Source organism: Dermacentor silvarum, chromosome 10 (genome assembly GCF_013339745.2).
Source record: "Dermacentor silvarum isolate Dsil-2018 chromosome 10, BIME_Dsil_1.4, whole genome shotgun sequence".
Lineage (NCBI taxonomy): Eukaryota > Metazoa > Arthropoda > Arachnida > Ixodida > Ixodidae > Dermacentor > Dermacentor silvarum.
The window spans coordinates 106,921,475-106,935,224 of record NC_051163.1 but is presented as its reverse complement, the minus strand read 5'-3'; the positions used below and the strand labels follow the sequence as shown (position 1 = coordinate 106,935,224).

The window sequence follows — 13,750 nt, the reverse complement described above, 5'->3', positions numbered from 1 at the left end:
GGGCTTATTTCTCAGTGTTCGCACGCAACGGCCCGCCACGCTTCTCTGAGGTCATGGCCGGACTTCGCTGGCGCGCCGCTAGATGCCGCCGCGTGTCCAGAAGGAAGTCACCGGAACTTCGTCAATGGAGGTTCCAATGACTTTAATATATACGCACCGGTGCAATCTCGAATGCCACGCAATCTCGGAGGCAACGTGAAGAACTTCGCTCGGACTTCGAAGCGGCGCCTCTAGATGGCGAAACGTGTTTAGAGGGAATAGACTTACTGGATAGATAGGTGGCACGGACGTCATCGCGGACGCCATATTTGGATAACAGCAGGTCGAGAAGCGGTGTAAGCAAGAAGCATGACAGCAACGAGAGGCGCGTCTTGCGTCGAACGTCAGAGTGATAACACTGGTAAACCGGTGAAAAACAATCGCCGTCAAACAGTAAAACAGTGTGTGCGTGATAAAACGTTGCACTGGCGTCATCGTAGTCGCCATCTTTGGGTACCAGCGCGGTGAGAGATGGCTCCGTGACGTCACATGAAAGTTATCTATATTGCTCTCATTAGGGAGGGAGCCATATACAGTAACACTCTAAGAGGGAAGCATGATCGAGATAGGAGCTCAGCTGCACTACACGTCGCATACACAATGAGTTTTGTCCATTCGCATAGGATAGTCATCGTAGACGAGTTTTACCCCGATTTGTCACCCTTCCTTGCGCAATTAAAACAGATATAATCTCTGTCGATAAACAAACATTATCCGGGCCATTACTGTGTCAAAAGTGCTTGTTGATGATCACTAAAATGAATTTTAAATGCAGCAGCGGTGTAGCTACTGAAGGAATAAAGATGGTTCACTACAGCCTGCAAAAAGTGAAAGTCAAGCTTCAAACGATCAACGTGCTATCTTAACTCGAGATGTTTCCCGTATTTGGTAACGTGTGCCGTGTCCGCCCCTCTTGCTTCGCATGCTTTCTGATGCATGCTTTCTTCGCAGCCCTGAAAGCATAAATAAACGACGCCTACCACATTATCTACACGACAGCGATAAACAGGAGTCTTAAAGCTGCACGTGGCGAAAGCACAGCCAAAACTACCCTCGTGGGTACGACTCATGTTTTGAGGCAACAACAACTACACAAATATGGACTCGGCTTCTTTCCGCTCGCGAATGCATCTTTATATCGCTCCATATTGGCAACGTTATCAAGCGCTCCTTCTTGGTTATATTTTTCCGAAGTTCGATGAAACATTGTTCAGCAAAAATAATAGAGCTGGACGAAGGCAAAATCGGTTTTTTTTTTTAGAGAAATCGGCGCGCCTGGTGTTGAATGCGAAACACAATTTGCTACTGCGGCGCCATTAATGGCAGGGGCGCCAAACTGTTCCTATAGAACCCGGAGCCTGCCGCAGTGGATCAGAACTGCTTCCTGCTTGCGGTGACGTGACCGCGCTTGGCCGCCGGCTCCTGGCGCCGCTAAACGTGAGTGTTGTCATTCGCCATACCACGTCTCCTGCCTTCGCCTCTCTATATGGTGGGTTTTACAGCTCCGCTACATTAAGCCTTTTGTATCCCGGTAAAATGAACGAATCTTGTCCATAGGGCAGGATGGGGGACCCCGAGGATCACCATACCTCTGAAATAACCTCGGAATCGATCGCGACGTGTGCACCATGAAGGATAAGCTTCGGTGCTCGGTTCCACTATGCGGGTTACTCCAACTTGTAATGCACCGAGTACAATCGAGACCAGATGACATGTGAACGCACCGGTGCGGCCGTGGTGGCGTAGTGGTTTTGTTGTTAAGCTGCTAAACCTGAGGCTGCAGGACAAAATCCCGGCAGTGGCGGCCGCATTTTTATGGGGGCGAACTGTGGAAACGCCCGTGAACCGTGCATTGAGTGCACGTTAAAGAACCCCAGTTTTTTTAAATACGAACAGTGGGCTGCGTGCCCGTAGCATAACTGGAGGTAACAATACCCGCCGACCCACAGCGGAAACCCAGGGCTATGGCGTCGCGCTGCTGAGCTAGAGGTCACGGCTTCAATACCGGCCGCGGCGGCCTGGGGGCGAAATACAAAAACGCTCGTGTTCTTATTTAGGTGCACGTTAGAGAACCCCAGTTCGTGCAAGTTGATCCAGATAAGTCCTTCACTTTGACGTGCCTCATAATCAGATCACGGTTTTGGTGCGTACAGCCCCAGAACTTATTTTTTTATTGTTCATCGCGCGCCGGTCGGCCACTCATCCTCGTCCATATGCGCGCATGCATGGTTTTCACGCATAGGGTGGGGCTACGCGCCTTAATTACTGATGAAACGTTGTCCATATGTGCGCTGCATTCGAGAAAGCATGTGCAGATGTCAAGTTCAGGTCTTGCAGATGCGAAGTTCAGGTTAGATTTGCAGATGCCTATAGCTTAGACTACGCATCTCCACATCGACTCTTGGCTGCAGCCCAAATATCTACAACCATTCCAGAGACAATAATTCAGTTGGTTTGTACTCTGTCGTGCCTGTTTGCTGTGTCCTGTGCTGATTGTTAGTTGTATACGTACTAAGCGCAATTACAAGATGGACGAACACAAACCAGCCTAATTTTGCGCTATACTCAATGTGTCGTTGCAGCACGTAAATTTTGACAGTAATCGTTGTTGTTGGAATACGACGTTACCGATTCGATTAGTGGCCGCGCCTTAGCCCTCAAATGAGGGTGGAACGCATAAAAGCCTTCACGTTAAGATTTCACATCGAAAAACCCTAGGTGGGGTGACTTCCGGACTCATGCATTACCTCGTGACTGACGCACGCAGTAACAATGAGGCCCTGAAGCAAATTGGTCAGATAATTTTACGCTTATGTTGCCCGAAAGTATAGCTCGAGGAAATAAATCTACTGTGTTATGCCTGTAACTCGTTGAGCGTGAAGGACTGAAAAGCGATTGCCTGATGTCTATGGTCGAATCGCTAATCTATGTCTGTCTATACGGAGCATATGAACTGCTTCCTGAACCTGATCTACTAAACCCGTTAGCGTATTTTGCTCGTGCATCTTTGCCGTAGAACGTTTGTACATACGTGTGCACTCTTTTGCACGCTCTGAAGGCGGCCTCTGCTTATAGCCACCCAGCCATGGCACTGACAGTCCCTGAAGCGACAAGGTTGGTGTGGCCGCGCTGTGGTGCACGTTATCAATCAATCAAAGCTTTATTTCAGTTTGCAATACAGTGTGCGGTACAAACTGGGGGTTTGAGAGAAAAAGCAGTCTACACGACCGCTTGACAAGGCTGTCGAACCCTTTTAACTCATTGACAGTTGCGACAGGAGGAAGAAAGGAAAAAAAAAAAGAGAAAAAAAAGTGAAGAAATAATAGGGTACAATGTGCAATGCAATGAAATCTCTCGGGCATTGTTAGTAAAACAGTTGCGTATATCATTATACAATGATGCGTAGAACTTCAAATGCAGTTAAAACATCTAGTGAATACTCGCATTACACAGTACGAAAAATATTTGAGTTAACGTCAAGCAATGAAAAATTATATTTATAAAAGAGAAGGCAAATGCTCTGTATTAGGTCAACAAGAACTTAATGTATCCTGTTCATGAACTTAATGTAGGCTTAATGTATCCTGTGTTTTCAGCATCAAATTAATGTAGGGATTTTACGTCATCTTCAACGCAGGGTAAGGCCATCAGATCATTTTTCATCGAATGTAGGGTTTTCTTGAGATGCCACGTTTATCATCTGTCAAGCAAAACACAGTCCTTCAAAACGGGATGCAGTGAACCACAACCTGTGCAGAAACTTTCTGTTAAAATGGCACTGATGTGGCGTTTAAACGGAAGAGGTGTTTTGATCTGTTTGGACGCCTTCCTGTCACTGACCGCATTGAGGTGCCGTTCAGTGTACTATTTGCACATGCTTTATTTGTGGCGCAATTATTCCTTCCTATGTCTCGCTTGCGCGCCCCCCTGCGCCCCCATTTTTTTTCGGAGTTAAAGAACTCGTATAAAGCAAGCTTGGTTCAAATAAGATTCCAACCTTAGAGCAGCGCAGGAAAATATCAAGACTTAAATTTTTATTCTTGCTTTATCACAACAGACTTAATGTGAATGCGCGTGCATTTATTCAGCCATTTTTGCCACGTACATCGAGAAATCGACATTCACATAATCTACTTTCTTATCAAACGCGCACTAATCTTTTTAAGTACTCTTTTTTTCCACGAACCATTTCTGATTGGAATTCGCTGCCTGAAAATATTGTTTCCTTAGAATCTGCAAGTGCATTTGAAAGTGCGCTACTTACTGATTTAGAAATGCAGTAAACCACTGAATGTTCATGTGACTTTTTTTTTTTCGCTTTCACTTTTGCATTTCGTCGTTTTTTTCACTACGTGCTTTATTGATGCAGTGTTACTTCATAATTTGCAAATACTGTATTTACGCACCCGACGTATTCCGGGAAGAGTTCTTTTTTTGTTTACTTTTATACTTCTTATAGTATGCGTCACTTACTATGAACTGTGTTATTTTGTTATCTTGACAGGCTGCGCTGTTCTACTTCTAGATATGCGTAAGATTGCTTTGTTTCCCTTTTCTGTGAGCTTGAGTGCCTTACGGCTCCATTTGTGCTTGTAAATTTGAAACTGTATATTTTCCCACCTGCATGGTCCTTCGTGACCGCAGTATACTGTAAATAAAAAATAAATAAAAATAAAGAGTGTACCACAGTCGGTGTCGCAATGAAACTATTCTTTTCGAATGCCTGCTCGTTGATACTGCGATAAGTAGAAGCCTCCTCGCATGTCACAAGTCTAAATAACCCATTGGGACGCAAGAGCAGGAACCACCAAAAGCAACCGTGCAATCCGGTATCGTAGTCGTGCACCAACCATTTTCCCGTCGCAATAAAAGCTGAGAAACCTGCGCTTCCCACATGCTATGAACTGATTAGTAAGCGTGGCAGGCATAGTTTATAGTTTCGTGCATTAAGCGCCGGTCAAGAATGTAAGAACGTTGCATGCGAACGCGGAGCGGTATGAACAATCCAGCTCAAGGACGAAATTGTTATCTATGACAGGTTTTTAAAAATTCTGGAAAACTTAAGAATGATCACCCCCGTATGACACTATGCTACTGCGCACGATTTCGCACTTTCCATAACGTGCCGCGACGGCACCGCCCCCGTGGGGGTGGAATGCGAAAACGCTCGCTCATTCGCATTTAGAAGGGCACTGGGAGCATATTAAAGGACCACTGGGGGTCAAAATTAATCCGGAGTCCTCCACTACGACGCATCTCAATCATATCGTGGTTTTGGCGCGCAACACCCCAGAATTGAATGTTACATTCGCGGGCACGTTGAGAAACCCCGGGACCCGCCGTGGTTGCTCAGTGGCTATGGTGTTGGGCTGCTGAGCACGAGGTCGCGGGATCGAATCCCGGCCACGGCGGCCGCATTTCGATGGGGGCGAAATGCGAAAACACCCGTGTACTTAGATTTAGGTGCACGTTAAAGAACCCCAGGTGGTCTAAATTTCCGGAGTCCCCCATTACGGCGTGCCTCATAATCAGAACTGGTTTTGGCACGTAAAACCCCATAACTTTACTGAGGAACCCCGGGTTGCGCTGACGGCACACAGCTCAAGTGCTTTTCCTTTGAGACGCCACGCTCAATCAACTAATCGATTTCAACTGATAAACGCCCTGCCTGCGGCACTACATCCGTAGCACGGCGCGAAGCGACGAGAGCAGCAAGAGGAGGGCATGCGCACCAAGTTCACTCGAAGCGCATGTTGCGTCTGCTACGATCTTCCTACCAGCACGACACAGCCCCTGGTACGATTAATTCGGTGGAGGCTTCCTTCCTTATTATTGGTAGCGGGAGCGTGTGGCCCTGGCTTGCGTCCTTTCTTTTTATTTTCTTAGCGTGTGCTGCTCTAGTGCTCATTTCGACAAAACGTGCAAAGCTACAATGGAATTGTGTCAAATGGGCAAGAAAGAGTAGCGCAAGAGAGGACTCAACTTCTCGATCTAGTTTGAAGCGTGGCGCAACAATTTCTCCTTTCTGAGCGCTTTGTTTATCTTACAGTGCATGTGGACTACAGCGGTATATGTTATAAAAAAAGACGCGTCCGGGTTCGAGTGCACTTGCTGTCTCCGATAAGCAGGGAAGCTTCCACTGAGTTAATCTCGACAGGGGCGGTGTCATGCCTGTGGGAATAAAGTCCCTGTATAGTAGAAGTACCGCCATCTACTCTTTCCTCCCCCGTCTCCTCTCCTAAAGCGCTTGCTTTTAGGGGCGAAGCTCCTTAGGGTGTGGGTCGTTCCCTCCTCTGTAGTAGTAGTAGTAGTGGTATGTAGCCACCTCTAGTTTATGAATTGCTCAATAGATGGCGTTGTGTCCGTAGCCACCTGTCGTTTTATGAAGTGTTCACTAGATGGCGTTCCGGTTCCACTTCCGGTTCCAGTTCCACTATGCGCGCGTTCGGTGCGAACGTGGGCAAAACGCCGACGGCGTCGACAACAGTTCTGCGCGTTGCTGGTGCTGCTGCATGTCCAAGTTTATACAGCTGATAAAACTACCTTGAGTCGACCCCATGGCTACTTCGCATACTACTCAGGGTTCCCCTACGGGAAGATGGTGTAATTCTCTCTCTCGTTCCCGACGCGCGCTCTCTTTATCTCTCGTCCGTAGCTGTGGTTTACCCGAATGATCCCCCGGTGCTTCCCCACTCATCATCATTCACTTCGTGGATATGCTGTGTTTTTCCTTTATTTTTTGCTTGCGAAAGCAAGTGAAAGTCCTAGATATAGTCCACGTTGAAACTTTCAGGCCGGGCGCGCGCCGCCGCCGCCGCCGCCGCCGCCGCCGGAGACTGCGGCTCAGAGCATAGCCTCCTATATTTAAAAAAATATATATAGGAGGCTATGCTCAGAGTGACTTTTAACATGGCTCTGAGGCGAAAAAATATAAAGAAGCCAAAGCGCGCGCTATCATCGTCCAATCGGAGATACAGGAGAGAGTGAAGCAGCGTTGATCAAAGGATGGCGGTACTTTTATTGCGATAGCAATTATATGGACACTTCTACCGGATTTCTGCCGTCGGCATCGCCGTCGCCGTGAGGTTCAGTAGAGATTTCAAGGGCGATAAAATCGTCGCCGCGTGCCGTATGCGCGAGCCCCCCCCCCCCGCGCGCGCGGTATCACGGAGAGCGAATGCTCGGCGGAAAGCAAACGTGACCGTCGCGCGAAAGACCGTGATGTATGGGAGGGAGGGAGGGAGGGAGGGAGGGAGGCGGGGCGGCGCTGTGCTCCGGCACCAAAGGCGTATCTTGCCACTCAATCTCCCACGCGAAAGCAACAAAGCGGGAAGAGGGGGGGGGGGGGGGCGGCTGCTTCTCCTCTGCCAACAACTTCTCCTTTGCGCTTTGCCCGGGGATGCCGGTCGTCCGCACCGTCTCTTATCTCCACACGGCTCTGACCTTTGTATGCGCTGTGCATTCGCCGCTCAGTTTCCGTTGAAGCGATAGACCGCGCGAACCTGCGCTTGCTGCCAGCGTTTTGACAGTCGTTGGCCGCGGTCATTCAGTGTGATCGATTCATGTTTTCTTGTGCGCGCTGGCACCACGATTGTTAATTCAGTTCGTAAGCCAATCTGTCCAAGTTTATGCAGCCGATAAAACTACTATCCCTACTCCGAATAGCTCTCTAATAATTTGCTATCGCAATGGATGCTTCGCCTTTCGGGCGAAACTGCTACATTTTTCTTATGTATAGGGATTTTATGTGGGAATTGCCTGAGAGACCAAACGTGCGCTTCGAGTGAACTTTGTGCTCATGCGCTAGTCTTACTGGTCTTGTCGCTTCGCGCCGTTAGAAGCCGCTGACCGGCCGGCCAGTCGACTCTCGCGGGCTACTGTAATCGGTAGACTGTACATCTGCTGCAAAACTGATGGGCGTTATTTAAATGCGGAGTACAATTCTTGGAATTGTCAGAGTGGTTCCCTTTCCGGCTGCCACGCTATCCCACTAAAAAAAAATGTGGACCGATCCTTGCAGATAGTGCAGTCTAAAAAAATTGTCGCAGTTTTACCCGAATGGCGAAGCACCAATTGCGATAGCAAATTAGTAGAGCTATACGGAGTAAGGATAGTAGTTTTATCAGCTGTATAAACTTGCACATGCACCAGCAACGCGCAGAACTGTTGTCGACGCCGTCGGCGTTTTGCCCGCGTTCGCAGCGAACGCGCGCGGCGTTTTTAAATAAATATGTATTTTGTGCTGCAGCTAAACGCCACCTCCCCTCCTTCCCTCCCGTCCCTCCACAGCCTTTCGCGCGACGGAAAAAGTTGCGTTTGCTCTCTATATATGGAAAGGAGGAAAGCGACGCTTAATTCTGCAGCCCTTCAGGGAGCACGGGGCAGAACGCGCGTTTGCTCTCCGACATGCGTTCGCTCCCCGTGAAAGCGCGCGTCCCTCGCGCCCTTTCACTCGCACATACAGCGTTCGGCGGCGCGCGGCGACGATTTCATCTCCATTGACGTCATACGGAACCTCACGGCGACGACGACGGCGACGCCGACGGCAGAAATCTGCTTTGGAGTGTCCATATAATTGCTATCGCAATAAAATGTCAGTTCACGCGGGTATGTGCCACTGGGTATGTGCCCTTCTCCAATGAACCTCCTTGACGCAAACTTCGGTCAATGTGTAGTTGCCACCGTGTACGCGCGAGGTCACGTCGTCTCCTCCACATGGCGCAGCGTTTCAAGACGGCAGAGCGAGAGAGGAACGCTGCCGTAGTACACGCCTCGTACATCATGTGTTGCCGCTATTCGCATAAAGGGATATAATCATCGTAGATGAGTTGTGCCCGAATTTCTGTGTGTGTATGTCACTGAGTCAGCGAGGCAGAGATAAGAACGGGTCACGCACGTACACCTATAATCTCACGGGAACGTCGACCGACTAATGATTTCGTGCCGGTTGACGCTCTTGTTGGATTAGACTCGAAACGTTGCTGCTGTTTTAGGCTCGCGAGCCACAATGTTGCTCAAATATCTCTGCACGCTTTCAGGTCCTGAACATGGAGGCATACAGGTTTCTGCAGTTTGCCGAAAAGCATTTCAAGGACGACCTCGAGTTGCTCGAGAGGGCCGCCCATGTCACCCGCGGTGTATTCCAGATGCCTTCACTGCTCGACTCATGCACACAGAAAAACGAAGGAGGTGCCCGCTGCTGGATGGTGACTCAAGCGGTAAGTCATACTGTCACTTCAACCACGTGCGCACACAGTTAGGTGACGCGTGTGTATCATACACGTCACACATCAGCTCCAACGCAACCGTTTAGTGTTGGCAATGCATGTTAAGGTCACAGCACAGATGCTCGTTAGTGTTTCCAGCCGCTAAGGCACCAGATAATGTTCGTCTCTTCGTTGTGTGGGCAGGTCGGTGACAAAACTCATTTTCCACTCATATAAAGCATATGTTAGCAGGACAGACTGCTTCTGCACAATACTGCTTCCGGAGTAGCTAAGGAGACAAGGGATTAAGCAAGGCAATGTTGAGAACAGTGCATATAGGGCCCTCTATATGTGCCGACACACTTTGTTTTTGGAAGCAACCCTTACGAACTTCATTGCCGTTCCGCGCGATGCAGAGAAAGTTGAACAAGTTCCTGAACCCATTCGGCATGGAGTTTAACGAACTGCGGGAAGGCAGCCTGGACTTCGTAATGACTCATAGTGACCCCATGGCTCCCAACGACCCCAAAGCTGTGATTCTCTTCTTGGCTACGCTGTGGTTTCTCCGCGAGCACCGCTGTCTCTCCGGCATCAGCCTGAACGTGTCGGTGCTGGAGCGCTTTCGCCCGGTGCAGTTCCTGCAGCACATCACGTTCGCCAAGCGGGTCGTCACGGTCCACCTGATCGGCGTCGAGGGAATCGAGCTCCCGTTCAAAGTGTGCCCCCTGGTTCTGGTGCTCGAGCAAACGGAGCTGCTGACGCACGTCACCCTCGACAGGGTGAGTATTAAAACGCTCGTTTTTTCCAGGCATCTTCGGGAAGGTGTCCATAGTTTAGTCCTCTTTACATGGTACAATGGTGTGACAGTGGCAATGTCGGTGTGGTGCTGAGCAAGAGCTTGCTGCATGGTTCGATTCCCAACCCTGCTTAGAATTCGATACTCACTTTCTCTTATTCTTGTCATTTTTATTTCCACTCTTAATTCTTGGCCAACTGTGACAACAATCCTGGTACGACGATCAGACAAGCAAGGCTTTGGACCGAGCAATAATATTTGACCAGAGTCCAAAAAGCATTAAGGATCCTGGTGACTTATGGCTCGCTTGTGTGGCTGGCAACGTCGTGGGCCACGGGCATCTCAAGCGCCCGTTTTACCAAACCACTCATGCTATACGTATCTTATGACTTACCGCGTTAGGCTAAGTGCCTCTGACGGCGTGCTGCTGATCGCGAGGTCGCGGGTTCAATTCCCGACTGCGCAGGCCGTATTCTGGTGGGGGTGGAATGCAAGAACCTTCGTGTACCCTACACTTTGGGTGCACATAAAGTACCCTCAAGTTGTCAAAATTAACATTATGGCATCTCTCACAGTGTTCCGTGTTTTCGGTATTTTTCTTTGACATCGGTGGTTATTTATTAGTGTTTATTTTTTCGCCTTTCAACCGGGGTTTTTCAGTGTCTAATTTCAATGCCAAAGAGAAATCGATGCTTGTGCTACAAATCAACTGTGTAATTACTGGAGAAGATATAACGCACCTGGCATGACACAGCTTTATTGAACACATACCAAACACTCTACATAATTATTTTATGAACCAACGAGTGAAAATAACAAATGAAGATAAGACATGATTACTAGAGTAACAAGAAACACGGAACCACGCTAATGCCGTGTTCTTTCGTTAGTACGTGTCTTATTACGCTTATAATCATGTCATATTATCTTCATTTGTTATTTCCAAAATCATCCAAATGATTTCCAAAAAAATTCCAAATGTGATACCAAACGTTTCTGGACCTATGTAAAGGATTAGTACCGAGCGTGCCGAAATTAATGTCATAAACCATCCTTCTCGTGGCATTCTTAGAAACTGCGACAATATTGCCAATATCGCCTCGGTTTTCTTGAATACGGCGCATGCTCCTATAGCTTTGGTGACTGGCAGTATACCTTCAGTGATGATTTCAACATTTAATGTTTTTCAGAACACGATATCTCGGCGGCCGTAAGTTAAAACCAATGCATTCTCTTGCTTATGACCGAATAACAAGTTTTGTTATCAAAGGCTGTTCTTCTGTTTTTGTTCCTCTTCTCACGCATATTTTTAATTTTGCTTTGCGTATGAGTGCGTTTCATTCTTGTTGGAAGGGCGCAATAGTTGTGCCAATTCATAAAAATGCAGCGTGAGCGACGTCAAAAATTCTCACCCCGTTCCCTCTTGTCTCCGTTTGCAAAAGTGTTTGAAATAGCTATGTTTACACATCTGTCGTTTTAACAGCGAATTTAAGCCAGCCGTAATTTGTAGTTCCAACCAAGAAACTGGTTGTGTTCAGCCACGTTTCATTCGTATCCTGTGCGATTAATTTTTGGGTCGCCGTGTATTTTATCGTGTACTGCGCATGTTTTATATTACATCCCTAGAAAAAAATGAGGGCAGCTCGCACTAGTGGTGCAAGGCTGAAGAAACAGCGTACCTGGGGGCCGACCAAGGTTTACGACGTTTTGCTAAGTTTTTGCTTTGTATTATTATGTAATGCCAAGATTTCACCAAGTTTTGCTATTGCCATGTTATGCTGAGATTTTACCGCGTTTTTGCTATGTAATGCTATGTTATGCCACTATTTTTTTACAAAGTAAAAATGCATTGCCGAGCTGTACATGGCCGTTTCGGTCGGTCCCCCACACCAATCACGGTTCTAATTAGCGAGGTGCAAGGCTGGTGGAGAAGCTTGGTCGACCCCAGCTACGCTGTTTCTTCAGCCTTGCACCACTAGCGCAAGGTGCCTTCATTTTTTTAGGTGGCCAAACAATGTTCTCGGCACAGACACAAGGCAATGTGCCGCCGTCGCGGCGTCACGGAGCTTTATACGAAGGCCGCGAACGAAGCGACACGCAGTGACGTCATGACTTTTTTTTCTCCGCCTACACGGCTGTGGAAGCTTGGCGATGTACGGGAAGCGGTGGCGCAGCGTGGTGCGGTCGGGCGCAGACATGATAGGTGGTTGCTAGGCGACGCATAGTGACGCCAGACCTAGGCGCAGCGCGGCGCGGCTAGGAGAAGCGATGCGTAAGTCGAAGCGGTGACGTCATGACACCTGTGCGAAGCTCCGCGAAGTCAGGCGCAGCGGTGCCATGTGGTTGCTAGGCAACGCTGTGACGTCATAGCTCGGCGGAGTTTCTGCGAACGATTTGTAGCTGGACCTCGAACTTAAACAGCTACGCTATTAATAAGACGAAAATATCGGGATTACTTATTCTTGTATAAACTTATTCATAACCACTTTTCCTGTCCGCGGTTACTGTCGGCTGTAACATTCTGCGTGCCTCGCCCAAACTTGCGTAATCCCAGCATTTTCTACGTAAACTCTTCTTGCAACTCTAACGCTCTAATATGTATTGTGACACAACAAAATACCTTACGCTATTTTCAGCTCTTGTACTTGCTCATTATCTGACTTCTGTCATTGACGTAATTCATTGTTTTGTTGCATTTTACCACTGTTCTTTCAGGTTTTCTGTTTAGTTTGTTTTTGTTTTCTGTTCTTTGTGTAACGCAAGTGCGCCAATAAGGCGTATAGAGCTGTTCTTGGGCACTTCAAGAATTAAATGAAAAGAAATGGAATGCCAGGAATGGAATCGCCTACCGGATCCACTAGTCTCTATAACTAACAACGATCACTTCCGTAAGGCACTTACTAACGTTATCTAGTATACCTTGATGTCAATGTCTAGCGAAGCAGTTCCGTTTTCTCCAGATCAGTACTGTTTATAAGTTATTTCTATTTTACTATCTATATATCCCTAATCAACAAACAGTATGTTTTGTATTATGCTTTATTTGATATCATTATGAGCTTACCCTCTCACTCTAACTTGGCCTATATACCATGCATTTACATTTCATCTGTATTACCCAAGTTTTCTGTTTTTATTTGTATACTTTTTGTTACAATGATAAGCTTATTGTGTCGCTGTAACTTGCGTTATTTTTACATTGTACCATGCATTGTCATCTGATTAATCTCCGTGTTTGCTGTTATTTTTTGTATAATTATCTGTATTTATTAGCCCCTTCCCTCTGTAAGCCCTGATGGTACTATCAATGAATGAATGGCATAATTATGTCTTATTATGCTCGTTACCAACTAGCCCAACTTTCTGCCTTAATTCTTTCCCTACTATGGGAAAAAGTGTTTTTGTATGTTAGGGCAGATGTTTTTTTTTTCTAAAGAACTACTTCACTCAATATTTAATGTATTACATAAACAGAATGCACTTTTACGCATAAAAGATTTATTAACGAGATGTATGTCATACAAAATACGTAAATTACTAAAACCAAGATTGTGCGATAAAATTGAACAATGTTTGTAAAGACACGCTTGTATCTACTAAGAGAAAAAAAAACGTAAGGAAAATTGAGATATACAAAATGTATTTCCGCCTATTAGGCACTATCTCAGAAAAAAAATTGTCATTGAACAGGTATTCTGCTACAAAAATT

At 47.0% G+C, this 13,750-nt stretch overlaps 1 protein-coding gene across 1 annotated transcript in view; it reads left to right on the top strand.

Annotated features, from left to right (window-relative positions):
- The first annotated feature begins 1,361 nt into the window (after positions 1–1,361).
- Positions 1,362–13,750, top strand: part of LOC119466429 (uncharacterized) — a 217,391-nt gene continuing 205,002 nt past the window's right edge. The window contains exons 1-2 of the mRNA XM_037726942.2: positions 1,362–1,476; positions 9,078–9,257. Of these exons, the coding sequence (XP_037582870.1) occupies positions 9,087–9,257 (171 nt within the window). The 5' untranslated portion in view covers positions 1,362–1,476; positions 9,078–9,086. The remainder of the gene's footprint in view (positions 1,477–9,077; positions 9,258–13,750) is intronic.